The following is a 13,242-nucleotide window of genomic DNA, read 5'->3' as shown; positions in this document are numbered from 1 at the left end:
CAGGCGGGCATCTGTAGTACAGTTGTTCACTGGCGGAGGGCCGAGTCCGGCGGAGGCTGTGCGATCGGCGCTCGTCTGGGTGGCACAAGTTAAATATCGCTTTTCCGTCTTCGTTGTCGACCTCCGAGTACAGGTACGTTTTCACCGTTCGCCGTCATCGCGGGGTTTTGCAAATGGAAGCGCATCTCCTGTGGGTGAACGCCTTATTTTTAACGTAAGCTAACGTTAACTGCACGGGGTTTGGGGTGTTTGGCTAGTTCTAGTTCAACTAGCTTCCATGTTTACCGGCTAACTGTTAGCTGGATTCTGCTTTAAATTCGCCGTCCAAGCGTTCGGCGGCCACTATTTAAACCCAGGGCGATCAAAAAGGACGCTGCGCGGCTTAGTTAAACGCTTGCAAACCTATATAATCCGCCGTCGTTTGGTGTGTAATCCGAGTAGCGGCTGCTAACGATAACTGTCATCGCTAGCTCTCTGTGGGTGAAGTTTAAGGTCTGGTCTAACGGCCGGGGGGGGGAAACGCACAAACCGGCCCCGAGAAGTGAAGAGATGCACCGGCTAACAACGGGGCTCACCACCGTTGGGCGGAAGGGTACCGAGAAATCTGGATTTGAATCGTTTTTCCATTTTGTAAACGGTCATTTTGACTTCATCCCAAGTGATCATAACGTTTGGAATACCAACCGCCAGATGATGTCAGCTGTTCGATCAGGACCTCTTTGATTTGGGCGCTGACCTCAGGGATCGCTCTTGTTTTCCCCTGCTGTTTGCTCAGGGTCAGGGAAGATTTGACTTTCTGCAGAGTATCAATATTGCCTGTGTGAAAGCCTGATGTAAAGAAATTATAGGCGTGAAGGTTCCCTTCAGGGACAAATTCTGCCTGCCAATGTTTTGCATGATCAAATGAGCGTTTGTCATTCATTCATTCATTCGTTCATGTTCATCTGCGAGCCCCGGAGCGGTCGCTCGCAAAGGAATGTTGCGCCCGAGCGATTCTTTCAAATCGATTCTTGAAGGTTTGACATGTATAGCCGTCCCCGGGTCGCGCCGTGTCATTTTCTGCTTGGAAATGTGTTGATTCTCTGTGTTTCCGAGTCGTCGGTGGCAACGGATTTCTCGAAACATCCCGCCCCGTTCAGAGCAACCCTGGTTATGAAAGGCCAATCTTTGCCCGTGTTTACCAAGTGGCACTGTTAAAAAAAGAAGGGCCGGGCGTATGATCAATATTTGTCAAATCCGGTAACTGTGGAACACTCACGGTTACTTTGGTATCTGGAAAGTGTGACCGTCCGTGCGCAGACTCAGATTGTGCCTGTGAAATGATGCTGTTCAGTGATACCGAGGCTTCTGGACGTGAGCTCATTTGGACTTCAGTGGAACCGGCGAGTGGTGCGGCTGTATTTCTGTGTTTTCTGTCTTCTAAATTCACATCGTAAGAGCAGAGTTTGGTTCCAGAGAGTGCAGTCCATTGTGCCTGAACCACAGGGCATCATCCACAACCTATTTGTGGAGGGTAATCAATTCCCTTTGTGAAGAGAAGCAGTAATTGATTCGCACAAAAATATGCATTTGCATCGACGGCTTTACTGGCCGGCTGCTGTCAGTTCAAGCTTACTTTGCGTTTCGATAAAGACGTCGATAACGCGCGGGCCCAAGCGTACGCGCACACCTTTCAGAATTCTTCATCGCTTTGATAAATCACTTGTAAAGGCCCCGGTTCCCTGCGGAGTCTGGAGTGTGAAATGTGATTAAAATACAGCGTGAGGAGCCACAGGCCGTTTCGCTGATCTTATAGTTTATTAAGCATCTGGACCGGTTTGGCCGAGAGCCCCCGCAGACAGACCATCCAAAGTGATAATTCATCTCGTCTTGCCATCTTGGTTGGTCTTTTGAAGAAGTGTCACCTTCTTTGTTTGTGACCGCGGGGATTTTGGGATGAACAAGCCCCGGGAGGAGGGTTGACCCTGGATGTGCTCGGTGCTCAGGTGAAAGGCGGTTAAACCCGAGTAGGAATGGGGTTTTTTTCAGGTGAGATGTGGGTCAGCGGTTTATCCGTGAGCCGCGGGGGGTCAGCTGGGTGCAGAGGGGAGCGAGTGTTCCTTCATCTGTCCGAGGTCTGATCTACAAACTGACTCGTAGGTGTCCGACAGGCCCCGTCTCCTCTGTTAAGTGCTCTTCGTTCCGGCAGACGGCTTCTTTAGCCTCTCGGACCATCTAGGCGGCGCTCCTATCGAAGGAGACTCCCCCGACCTCAGGATGTAAATGAACCGCTGAGTTGTGGCTTGAAGAGCAGACTCGCCGGGGCGTGTTTGGTTTCCCTGATGTGCGGATCTGTACATCCTCAGCCGCTTGCGATAGCATACACAACAATCCCAGGCGTGTCTGGGCTATATCTCCTCGACGTGTTCAAGCCTCTGCCTCGTGGTACAAGGAGAACGGGCGAATGGATCCGGGTCTGTTTGCGAATTATTTTTGTTTTTTCCCCCCGATCTCCTCTCTGTCGTTTTCTAAAATTTTTTGGCCAGAAAAGCAAAATCCAGAACAGGTTTGGATGGAGAGCGGCGTTCCTAAAAAGCGTCGCCCCCGCCAAAGCTCTTGATCGACCCCTGGTGGTCAGCTGCCCGCCAAAACTAGACCGGACTTTGCTGTGCGGCCGGACGTTTGCATTTAGTTCTGGCTCATTCTTTTGAAAGTGTTTTAAATTCATTCGACGCGTCTCCTCTCCCTGCCGCCCTTGACAGTGAGAATGGCAGAAGCCCACCAGGCGGTGGCCTTCCAGTTCACGGTCACCCCCGAGGGGATCGATCTGCAGCTGTCGCATCAGGCTCTCACGGAGATTTACCGGTCCGGTCTCCGATCTTGGAAGAAACGCGTCGTCAGACTCAAGGTAATGTCGATCTTGTTTATTCACCTGCGCGGTCTGAATTTTGCTTGTGCACACAGCCGTGCTTTTCCGGCTCCACGGCACCGTTTGCTCTGGTTTCACAGACTGTTGGCTGTGAAGACGCTGACAGTTTTGGTCGAGCCTGTTTGTGGGAGTTGGTTGGCGCAGGTTTCTGCCGTCTTTACAATCTACAATCTTTTAACAAGTGTGTCAACAGGAAGAGCTCGAAACCCAACCGAGGCGGACTTTAAACCAAAGCAGCACAATTTCAGCTGTTTTGACTGTAAAGTTTGAAAGAGTAAAAAGTTGGACTTGGCGACACGTATTTAAATCCTACTTGTGCTGTGTTCAATTTCTAGTTTTTCCCCTTTAACTTATTTACAGTCGTCGTAATAAACACTCCCGTTCAAAATCTCAAGTTGCCTTTTTATTGTTTTTTGGAATAACAGTTGTCGCTGCGTTTAGACATGACTCGTCTCTTTTCATGTCACGACCTCCGCCAAAGAAATCTGACTTTGTGCCTGGCTCTCCTAACGTACATGTCCGACTGCTCCCGTCACTGTTCCTCCTGCGGATCGCCCCTCCGCCAGATCCCGCATATGCATTCATTGTTATTTCTCGAACACTGGGCCTTTTCAAAAAACGAGAGAACGTGTTGTTTCCAGCAGAATGTGCGCGCGCCGAGTTATGAATCCCACGCATTCTTGGCCAGAGTGCACTGTAATTTACTCCACGCCCAGTTTGTCGCACAATGGCTGCAGGAGTGCTTTTTATGAATGGCCAGATTTTCTGACACTACCAGTGTAACCTTGCCAGCAACCGTTGTTTGTTTTAAGATGGAATTGTGATTTATAACTGGTCTCTCTTCTTTCACACGCGCAGAACAATGTGATTACAGGAGTTTATCCCGCCAGCCCTTCCTCCTGGCTTTTTGTGGTCATCGCCATCCTGGCCACCATGTACACTCGCTCTGACCCCTCCATGGGACTCATAGCCAAGATCCAGGAGCACCTGCCGGTCAGGTAACGTGGCTTCCAGTTGGGATGTGGTTAAACGCCCACGCGTACGGAGGTGTGTCGATTGACGGGGGTGACACGCTCCTTGAGTATTTAGCTGATAGTGCTCTATTTTTGTCCTCATTCAGTTCCGTGAAATCCATTTTGAACTGACTTTTAACCGTCAGGATGCAGACATTTGCCACATGCCAACTGGATTTTTTTTCCCACTATAAATATGTAAATAAATCGGTATTTAATGATTTTTTTTTTTTTTTTTCGGCGTTCGGCTTGTCTTGTTAAACAACAAAATGTGAGACAGAATTCCTAAAGTTAAATCGGTAAGTCTCATCAAAAATGGCTTTTTCTTATCCACTAATTATATATTTATTCATTGTTCTTTATTTCCTGTCCTTTTATTTTATTTTTTATTATTTTATTTTATTTTATTTTATTTTATTTTAATTAATTAATTTATTTATATTTTATTTGTTTTTTCACTGTCAACGCTCATTATTCCCCCCCTTTTCTCTCCGTGTCCATCTTCCCCTGGGATTCTCAGCCAGTCGATGAGCACCCAGTGCCAGACGGTGATGTCTGCGGTGCTTTTCAGCACCATGCTGTGGTTCTTACTTATCTTCACCATGCGCCTCTGCCTCAAGCAGCTGCTGTCTTACCACCGCTGGATGTTTGAGCAGCACGGCAAGATGTCCACCACCACCAAAGTCTGGGTGGTCAGCAGATTTTTTCACTTCTTTTTCTTTCATTCAGTCACAGTTCACATGACAGTGAAAGAAGACACTTTGGGGACGACAAGACGGCTCAGTAATTTTGAGTGTGTGTGTGTGTGTGTGTGTGTGTGTTTGTGTGCCAGGCTTTGGTGAGGATCTTCTCTGGCAGAAAGCCCCTGCTCTACAGCTACCAGGGGTCGCTTCCCAACCTGCCCCTGCCAGCCATCAAAGACACAGTCAAGAGGGTGGGATGTTTTGCGTCGCAAAGAAAAGGCCGACACGGACGGCTTGCTTTCCCACAGGCGTCGTCTCAGCCGCGCCGGGTCGCTTTGGGCAAAATTAGTATTTCCATTTGCATCAAGATGTTGTTTTATGGATGTCAAATTGCATAAAATACCACCCGTCATTGTTTTGCGGTTCAGTTTTATTCAAGGGTTTTTCCAAAAATGTTTACCACTCCATGACTGATCTAAGCATTTCATCTTTGTTTTACTGTGAGGAGAAAAAAAACAAATATTCATTGTTAATTTTTAGGTACATTTAGGTCATCTGTCATTGGTATTTGAGGTTCTTTTTATTTTTTGGTCATTTCTGTTCCTTTTTAAAAGGGGACTAATCACCTTTTTTTTTGCCATAAAATTTAATTGTAATGGTTAAAATCAGTTGAGTTAATGAAGAGAAAAAAAAGAATACTGTTTACATTTTAACGTTGCGGTGTTGGAAACTGACCCTCCTTAGTATTTTATATTTAATACAATAACTATAATTCATTCCACTGAGTTCTGTTTTGTTTTGCACATCTTTCCTCAGTATTTGGAGTCGGTGCGCCCGCTGATGGACGATACGCAGTACGAACGCACGACCAAACTGGCGTATGAATTTGAGAGTGGCCTTGGTAATCGCCTGCAGCGGTACCTCAAACTGAAGTCCCTCTGGGCCTCCAACTACGTGAGTGTTTGACCGCCATGCTGCGCTCGACTGTGGCCCCTTCAGATGGCCGAAGCAAATACAAAATTCCATAAAGAATGTATGCTTTTGTGAGTTTCTGTGGCGTGCATTATTTATCTGATATGAATATGCACGTGATCTGACTTCCAGTGGGCTGCGGTATGACTTCCCTCACTGCTCTGCTTCACATGTGTTCCAGGTTAGTGATTGGTGGGAGGAATATGTGTACCTGAGGGGACGGAGCCCAATAATGGTCAACAGTAACTACTACGGCATGGTATGAGGATTTGTTTGTGTTTTGTGCCACAACGAAAATAAATGTTTGACCGGCCATCGTGCTGACGCTCTGGTTCGGCCCAATCTGGAGTGCTCCATTTATCATATTTATTGATGTTGCCATGCTAGCAGCGTTTTAATGTAGTCACGGTCGCGCTTGTGTCGCCCCGCAAAATACAGTCCGATGTGTGATCTGTGCATGACAATGCTTACGCCGCGCATCAAACCCGCCGGCAGAAAAACGATACGTCTCAGGCAGGTGAATATTTTCCTCTCTGATTTATCCCCCCGACAGGTCCCGTTCTACAAATCCACTAGTCAGTTTTGGGTAAAAAGAAAACCAAACACAAACATGATTTGGGGCTAAAGTCGGGCGAATCATCACAGTGTTTGCGTTTCTTGAAAGGGCAGCAGTGCCTCGGCAGTCAGTGGGAATTTGACATGCATTAAATATCTCCTCAAGCTTGCAACCCAAGCACTAATGTTCATTTTTGACTATAGCCTTTAATAGTAGTAACTGTCACAAGGCAGAGCAAGCACCTGTGTCCACCGTACTTTGTTCCTCAGCGCGAAGCCTGATTGGACGTCTGGATCATGTTCCCATGTGTTGTTTTGCGTGCACGCTCTCCTCATTGACTTACACTGTGAAACGGCAGGTGGATGCACTACGTCATATGTTTCCAAACTAAATGGCTTTACAATCCACAGTCAGGATTGCCTGGCTTGTCTTTTTTCCATTTTTCCCAGCCACGTTGGCCCCTCTCACCAAATCCTCCGTTTTCTGTGTCCAGGACTTCCTGTACGTGACGCCGACGCCCATCCAGGCGGCTCGGGCCGGCAACGTCATTCACGCGTTCTTTCTATACCGCCGCAAACTCAACAAAGAGGAGATTAAACCCGTAAGTCCGGCCTCGTCGTCGTGTCATGACCGGGAACCCGAATTGTAGTTTTCTTGAAATAGCGTCTGGATGGTAAGCTTTGTGTAAGTTACCATGGACGATGTGACTTCGGCGTTGTTTGCGCAGAACAGTATCACCCCTGTATGACATGGCATTTGCATCTCCATTGTTTTATTTGTGCGTGAAGACATTTTGCCCTCACGTTCTCCCACCATGTTCATGTCTCACCCCTGCCTTTTTTTTTTCCCCTTTTTTCTCCCCTCCAAACTCCTCTTATTTTTACCCCCCCTCCCCTTGTCCCCACTGTCCCCCCCCCCCCCCCTTATTTCCTCGCTTGACTATTTTTTCCTCCCACTGGCCTCCTCTGTTCTTCTTCCTGTGCCCTTGCCTTCGTCCTCTCCTCTCCGCCTCCCAGAGTCGTATACCAGGCACTGTCATTCCTCTGTGTGCAGCTCAGTGTGAGAGGATGTTCAACACTACACGCACTCCTGGAGTGGAGACTGGTAAAGACACAAACGTGTACACCAGCAAAGATTTCACACGAAGTTCCCCCGCGATTTAATGGGAATCGAATCCAAATTTGTGACCGCGGGGGCTGTCGAAGCGCCGGTATCAGATTCTTCTTAGCGGCGCCGCTCCAAAGATGACGAGGCATGCCGAAGGTGTTCAAGCCCTCTGGAGTTTGTGTGTGGGATGGGATACTGTGTGAAAGCTGATTTCTGTTGTTCCCCGAAGCCAGGTGTGAGTCATGTGGTGTCTGCTGCACAGCACATCCTGTCATCTCTCATCCGTCTCCTCGTGCCTTCTGCTCCGGTATCAGGTCTCCCCGGGTTGCAAGACTCGATCCGGGGCTCTAACGTCTATTTCTTTCTGCGCACACGTTTCGGTTTCTCACTTTCTTTTCCGCTCTTTCCTGGTTCCTTTTTGATTTCGTACCATTTTCTATACGGCCATTTATGTTTCCTCTCCTTCTCTGCCTTACTTTGCTCTGGTCCATCCCTCTTTTTCCCACTCAGTGGTTGTTGAGGTCTGCAGTTCCTTGCTGTTCCTATCAATTTGAGAGGATGTTTGACACATGTCGAATCCCTGGAACACTAACAGGTAGTGTTTATACTTTAACAGCAGTGGACCGGTGTCCGCTTAGATCTCTAACGTGACAGTCACTTCCTTTGCAACCTTTTTCCCTTCACTTGAGTTTGCATTCAAAATTGGCGCCCCAAAAAACTTGTGTATTTTTCACAATCATGTACTGTTTTTTGAGTCAGTGTCTGTGGGGTCAGCACGCTTTACTAGACTAATACTAAACGTAATACTAGACTACACTAGAATAGAATAGGAAGGAATCCAAAGGTGTATAAAAGGAAAAGTCCATGATCCATCAGCTTTTTTTTTTTTAACCTGAAATTTCTGGTTAAGTATATCCAGATCACACATCCTATTTCCCACTCCTGACGCTCACCAAGCATGCATCCTCATCCTTCTTACTGGCGCTGTGTCGTTGGAGCAGGACTCCCCGGAGACATTTTTTTTGTCGCTAATGCAGTGCGAGGTTGTTGCTAGCCGGGAAGGGTTGTTTTCAAATTTATAAAAATGCAGAGGGTTTGAATTAAGGTTCGCCTAAGCCGGCTACCTCACAGTTGCGAATTCTAAAGAAAGCATTCGTAGTATTCATATTTAGTACAAAGTGGTTAATTTGAATGCAAAAAGTATATTGTACCGTATGATTTTGCAGAAAGTCAGCTGTCTCTGTCCTCACTCAAATCATACTTGGACTTTCCGACTTTCTGTTGTGCTTGAAGACACCGTGCAACACTGGCAGGACAGTGACTATATCGCAGTTTACCACAGAGGACGCTTCTTCCGGGTCAAGGCTTACCACGCGGGCAGACTCTTGTCGCCCCGAGAGCTGGAACTTCAGATCCAGAGGATCCTGGAAAGCCCCGCCCATCCTTGCGACGGTGAAGCCAGACTCGGAGCCCTGACCGCAGGCTACAGGTCAGTCCGACACCGGCGGGCAAATGAGTACGCGGAACACCGTGCCATTATTGTCATGTCATCTTTTTCTAGGGTCCCGTGGGCTAAAACCAGGATTCAGTATTTCAGCGCCGGGGTCAACAAGCGCTCGCTGGACTTCATCGAGAAGGCCGCCTTCTTTGTGACGCTGGATGATGACGAGCAGGGCATGATGGGAGACAACCCAGGCGCTAGTTTGGATCGCTACGCCAAGTGCTTGCTGCACGGCAAGTGTTATGACAGGTAAAAGAATTATAACTCGGTAACTGAAAACTAATATTTGTCCTGTTGCTGTGGGGGGGGGGGGGAAAAGAAAAAAACGAAACAAAACAGGTTTTTCTCATTGCAAAGTTTTATTTGCACAAAGGCTTCCTGTCTTCCAATCTCTTCCGCTGTCAGGTGGTTCGACAAGTCCTTCACAGTTGTTTTCTTCAAGAACGGTAAGACGGGAATAAACGCGGAGCACTCGTGGGCCGACGCACCCGTGATCGCACATCTGTGGGAGGTGAGCCGTCTCAAATCCAGCGGGCGACGCGGCGATTTGCGGCAGGCGTCACCTCCAACCGTTGTCTGTATGTTGTTCCCAGTATGTCCTGGCAACTGACAGTTTCCAGCTGGGCTACAATGCAGAGGGTCACTGCAAAGGAGATGTGGATTTGTCACTGCCTGAACCGCAGAAGCTGAAATGGGAAATTCATCCAGAAGTGAGTTGTGGGGTCGCGCCATTTTCCCCAAGTCCCTTCTTCATATGACTCTGTCGTCGAAGATGTCGTCATTTGTACCGACGGCAGCATTTCCTGGAAGGCACTTTGAAACAAGAAGAGTCACCAAAGAGTTGTAACAGACAAGGAAATAGCGGGTTATTTTTAGCTGTAGTGTTGAGCTCTTTATCAGCGCGTGTTCTCACATACAAGGGATTTGGCTCTGGATTTCAATTACTCCACCCACTGATGGACGTTCTACACAACACAGCGATACAAAGTGCAAAGTGCACTTATTTAATGCTGCAGCTCTAAGTAATAAGTCACCAGTTTGGGTTAGAAACCAAAATGCCCAACTTCAAAAAAAAAAAAAAAAAAAAAAAAGTTGGCCCAACATCGGCAAATGTTAATGTGTAAAATGGAACGTGATAATGATAGAAACAAAAATAGAATATTGTCGGCGTTCTCCTCATTTTGACATTCACGTTGTGTGTGTGCGACACACCACACGTTCATGAGACATGCAGGGGGTGCAAATGTGTCAGGTGTACGGTTCTTTTCGATGTCGCTCTGGATATGTACGTTGCAGTGCGAGAGGCAAATATGGCGATCTTCTGAGGTGGCCGAGGCCTTGGCCGACGACGTGGACTTCCATGTTTTATCCTTCCGAGACTTTGGCAAGGGGAACATCAAGAAATGCCGCGTCAGTCCGGATGCCTTCATTCAAATGGCTCTTCAGTTGGCCTATTTCAGGGTGAGACCGGACAGGAAACCGAAAAGCTACGAGCCGAACTGTGCGTTTCATTTTCAAAATAAGACTACAATTACTACTTTGTTTTTTTCTGCGTCCAGGAGCGACAGACCTTCTGCTTGACGTACGAGGCCTCCATGACCCGTCTATTCAGGGAGGGCAGGACTGAGACCGTTCGCTCCTGTTCCAATGAAAGCAGTGCCTTCGTCCGAGCGCTTGAGGGCGGAGAGGTGAGGAGAAACTGCGTTCCGACCCGTGCACGCCCGCTGAGTGTTTGCTGGGTTCAAAAAGAAAAGGGTTTTTGAAGGACACTTCATTCTTATTCAGTGATTGTTTGGATCTTCTGCGGTGGTCCGTTGAAATGCGTGTCTGTCGCTGCACCGCCCTCCTCTCCCAGGACACAGATGTGTGCAGACGCTTGTTCCGCGCCGCGACGGAGAAGCACCAGTATCTGTACCGTATGGCGATGACGGGCGCAGGCATCGATAGGCACCTCTTCTGTCTCTACGTGGTGTCCAAATACCTCAACGTGGAGTCTCCTTTCTTGAAAGAGGTGGCCTTTCTCACATCTGCTCTTTGTCCCTCGACCGAACGGTGAAGTGTAGTCGCCGGTCCGCTAACGCGAGGCTCCTCCCGGATGTTCTCAGGTGCTGGCCGAGCCCTGGAGGCTCTCCACCAGTCAGACCTCGGTCCAACAGGTGGAGCTGTTCGACCTGGTTAACCACCCCGAGTACATCTCCTGCGGAGGGGGCTTCGGTCCGGTCAGTGCCGACTTCTATCTTCAGTTGAGGTGGAAGTGAAGTCTGCGCTGAACACCCAGGAGTCCTGGGTGTTCAGCGGCATTCTGATTGTACACCTGACAGTAGCTACTAAAAGTGTTTGTTGAAGCTGCCTTTCACTTCTGACGCCGTCCGGTGTGTTTTTGCACAGAAGCGTCACGCGCCGTGTGTTTGTTCTGTGCTCTCCCAGGTGGCCGACGACGGTTACGGAGTGTCCTACTACATTTTGGGAGACAACATGATAAACTTCCATATCTCGTGCAAACACTCCTGTCCAGACACGGTGAGTTCATCCATATCGCCCCGTGATGAAAGCTGACCGAAGCTTTACACGTAAACGTACCTCCTGCTCGCCGAGCTGTCTGACAAATGATGTGCCTGTTCCCCACAACCGTTTGGAGTGGGTTTGTTTTTGTTTTTCCTCCTTTATTCACCGTTCTAATGTCAGCGCTAGATTATTGAGAGTTTAGAAATACGGGAAGTCTAAATAGTTGAGATGAGTTTCAGTTGTGCGCGAGGGAGAAAGATTTCAACATACCGTCGAACAGACGTCAGTTTAAAAAAAGAGGGAAACCGATAAAATGTTTGGCGGCGACGGCATTTTACTTTGAAATAAGGTCAAAGTTAAAATCCAGCATTAGACTGAAAGCAAACAAGCACAGTAAACCCAGCATGTCAGACTGTTGAAATCGTTTCAACCTGACATGGACGTCACAGGCGACCTCTCCTCTAAATCTCACGCTTTGCTTTCCAACCTCCAGTGTTTTAAGCCGGGAGCTTCGCGGCGGCGATCGCTCTTCACGTAGATGATGTAGATCCGTGCAATTCCATATTTTCTGTAAAAAATGGGGTTTATTTCCCAAAGGAATCTGATGCGTTGAACTGCGTTTCCATGCCGTGACGTTATTTGCTCTTAGAAACGTCTTCCCCGTCGCGTCTCCTTGACAGGACGCGCACAAGTTCGGCGCCCAGATCCAAAAAGCCCTGCACGACCTGCTAGAGCTGACGAGTCCCGGCCAAAAGGAGCCCAGCAAACCCGAGACGACACCCGAAGACAAGAAAGACCTTTAGACTCGTTCTCAGGGGGGAAAGGATGCTGAAGGGAACGGCTGTGGAAACCCAGGCGTTTTCTTCACGATGGGTAAAAGAAACCTTGTCGGCCTTATGATCTTGAAGAGACAGCGCAGCGGGAGGTCCCTTATGAGTATGGTAACATTTATACTGACTTGCAGCTGTATTTATATGTGTGATTGTATCATAGCTGTGTGATGGTCCAGGGAGGTGGGAAACGGTCCGCGGATAACGTTAAGTTGCATGATTCAGATTTATGTTTGGTCATGGTTTGGTTTGTCAGCTTAACTTTTGTTTTAAAAACCCTTTTAAACGTAAAAATTAATCATTCACCTCGAATTGGTGGAGGAGGGGCGTTGAATATTTTGCTTTTGTGAAACGGCTCTTTAAAAACACCAATGACTTTAACATTTAGCAATTTCTTGTCATTTGTCAGAGAATGAAACGGTGTACGATATATATCACTTAACCAGGAGCGTTAGGAAGGAGGAGGAGACGGGGGACGTAATGCGGAGAGGCCGCTTGTTATGCCGGTGTTTTACGACGCATTAATTCGCTTCGTACGGCAGCGGATGCTTGCTGTATGCCGAGGGTGCCAAGCCGGTGATAAATAATGAGAAATAATGCGGTTAGATGGAACCGGTTCCATTTCTCAGTATTATGTTTTAGTGCCAAACACCTTTTGGAAAGCATTCTAATTGTATAGACAAAGTGTTGGTGGTCGAACTTCCTCCGCCATCAGCAGGCATTAAAAATGGAACTGGAATGTACTGAACTCCACATCTGCTCTTTTACCGTCATTTATATTTGTATTTTGAGTTTTGTTTAATTTTTATGTCACTATGATGTTAAAAAAAAGAAAAGAAGCACTATAACAATGCAAGGGATATTTTTAAACTTCGGTGTGGTATTCACTCGTACGTAACGTCGCAGCTCAGGTGTTGTTACATGCTAATGGACTTGTTTTGGTCAAGCCTTCTGGAATTTAGGATGATTTGTTACAAGTGAAGCAGATGCCTCTGTTATCCATTTATGTTGACTCTTCTATTAGTTTTCTCTCCAGTTCCGCTGAGCTTGTCTTGTTATACTGTCATTTTTTTAATGCAATAATAAAAAAAGGTTGCATAAAACCCTTCTGAAGGAAAATGAACGTTGTTTTTTTTTTTTTTTACTTTTTTTTTGTTTATTCTGGTA

General features: G+C 47.4%; 1 protein-coding gene across 3 annotated transcripts; it reads left to right on the top strand.

Moving 5' to 3' along the window:
* On the top strand, positions 1 to 12,911 carry LOC147214998 (carnitine O-palmitoyltransferase 1, liver isoform). 3 transcript variants are annotated; one of them, XM_086140383.1, is made up of 19 exons: positions 1 to 133; positions 2,742 to 2,887; positions 3,767 to 3,906; positions 4,442 to 4,613; positions 4,754 to 4,855; positions 5,421 to 5,558; positions 5,758 to 5,835; positions 6,626 to 6,733; positions 7,750 to 7,834; positions 8,533 to 8,728; positions 8,801 to 8,989; positions 9,146 to 9,251; positions 9,334 to 9,450; positions 10,037 to 10,201; positions 10,300 to 10,428; positions 10,596 to 10,751; positions 10,846 to 10,959; positions 11,168 to 11,260; positions 11,926 to 12,911. In XM_086140383.1, exons 2-19 carry the CDS (start codon positions 2,747 to 2,749, stop codon positions 12,046 to 12,048), a joined length of 2,352 nt encoding a protein of 783 aa, XP_085996509.1. In that variant the 5' UTR covers positions 1 to 133; positions 2,742 to 2,746; the 3' UTR covers positions 12,049 to 12,911. The 3 variants fall into 3 exon arrangements, with proteins under 3 accessions (XP_085996509.1, XP_085996508.1, XP_085996510.1); XM_086140382.1 differs by lacking the exon at positions 7,750 to 7,834 and adding an exon at positions 7,149 to 7,236; XM_086140384.1 differs by lacking the exons at positions 1 to 133; positions 2,742 to 2,887; positions 3,767 to 3,906; positions 7,750 to 7,834 and adding exons at positions 3,918 to 4,220; positions 7,149 to 7,236.
* Positions 12,912 to 13,242: the final 331 nt, after the last annotated feature.

The sequence above is a fragment of the Fistularia commersonii genome, chromosome 33 (genome assembly GCF_037954325.1).
Source record: "Fistularia commersonii isolate RoL2024-O1a breed Wild chromosome 33, RoL_Fcom_v1.0, whole genome shotgun sequence".
Classification (NCBI taxonomy): domain Eukaryota; kingdom Metazoa; phylum Chordata; class Actinopteri; order Syngnathiformes; family Fistulariidae; genus Fistularia; species Fistularia commersonii.
The sequence above is the reverse complement of the archived record's forward strand: the minus strand, read 5'-3'. Positions and strand labels throughout refer to the sequence as shown.

Excerpts from the sequence above, each read along its gene's own strand:
- LOC147214998 (XM_086140382.1), top strand. The coding sequence starts at position 2,747 with ATGGCAGAAGCCCACCAGGCGGTGGCCTTCCAGTTCACGGTCACCCCC. Across the intron at positions 9,252-9,333 it reads TGATCGCACATCTGTGGGAG|TATGTCCTGGCAACTGACAG; the intron begins GTGAGCCGTCTC and ends TGTTGTTCCCAG. Across the intron at positions 10,752-10,845 it reads AGTCTCCTTTCTTGAAAGAG|GTGCTGGCCGAGCCCTGGAG; the intron begins GTGGCCTTTCTC and ends GGATGTTCTCAG.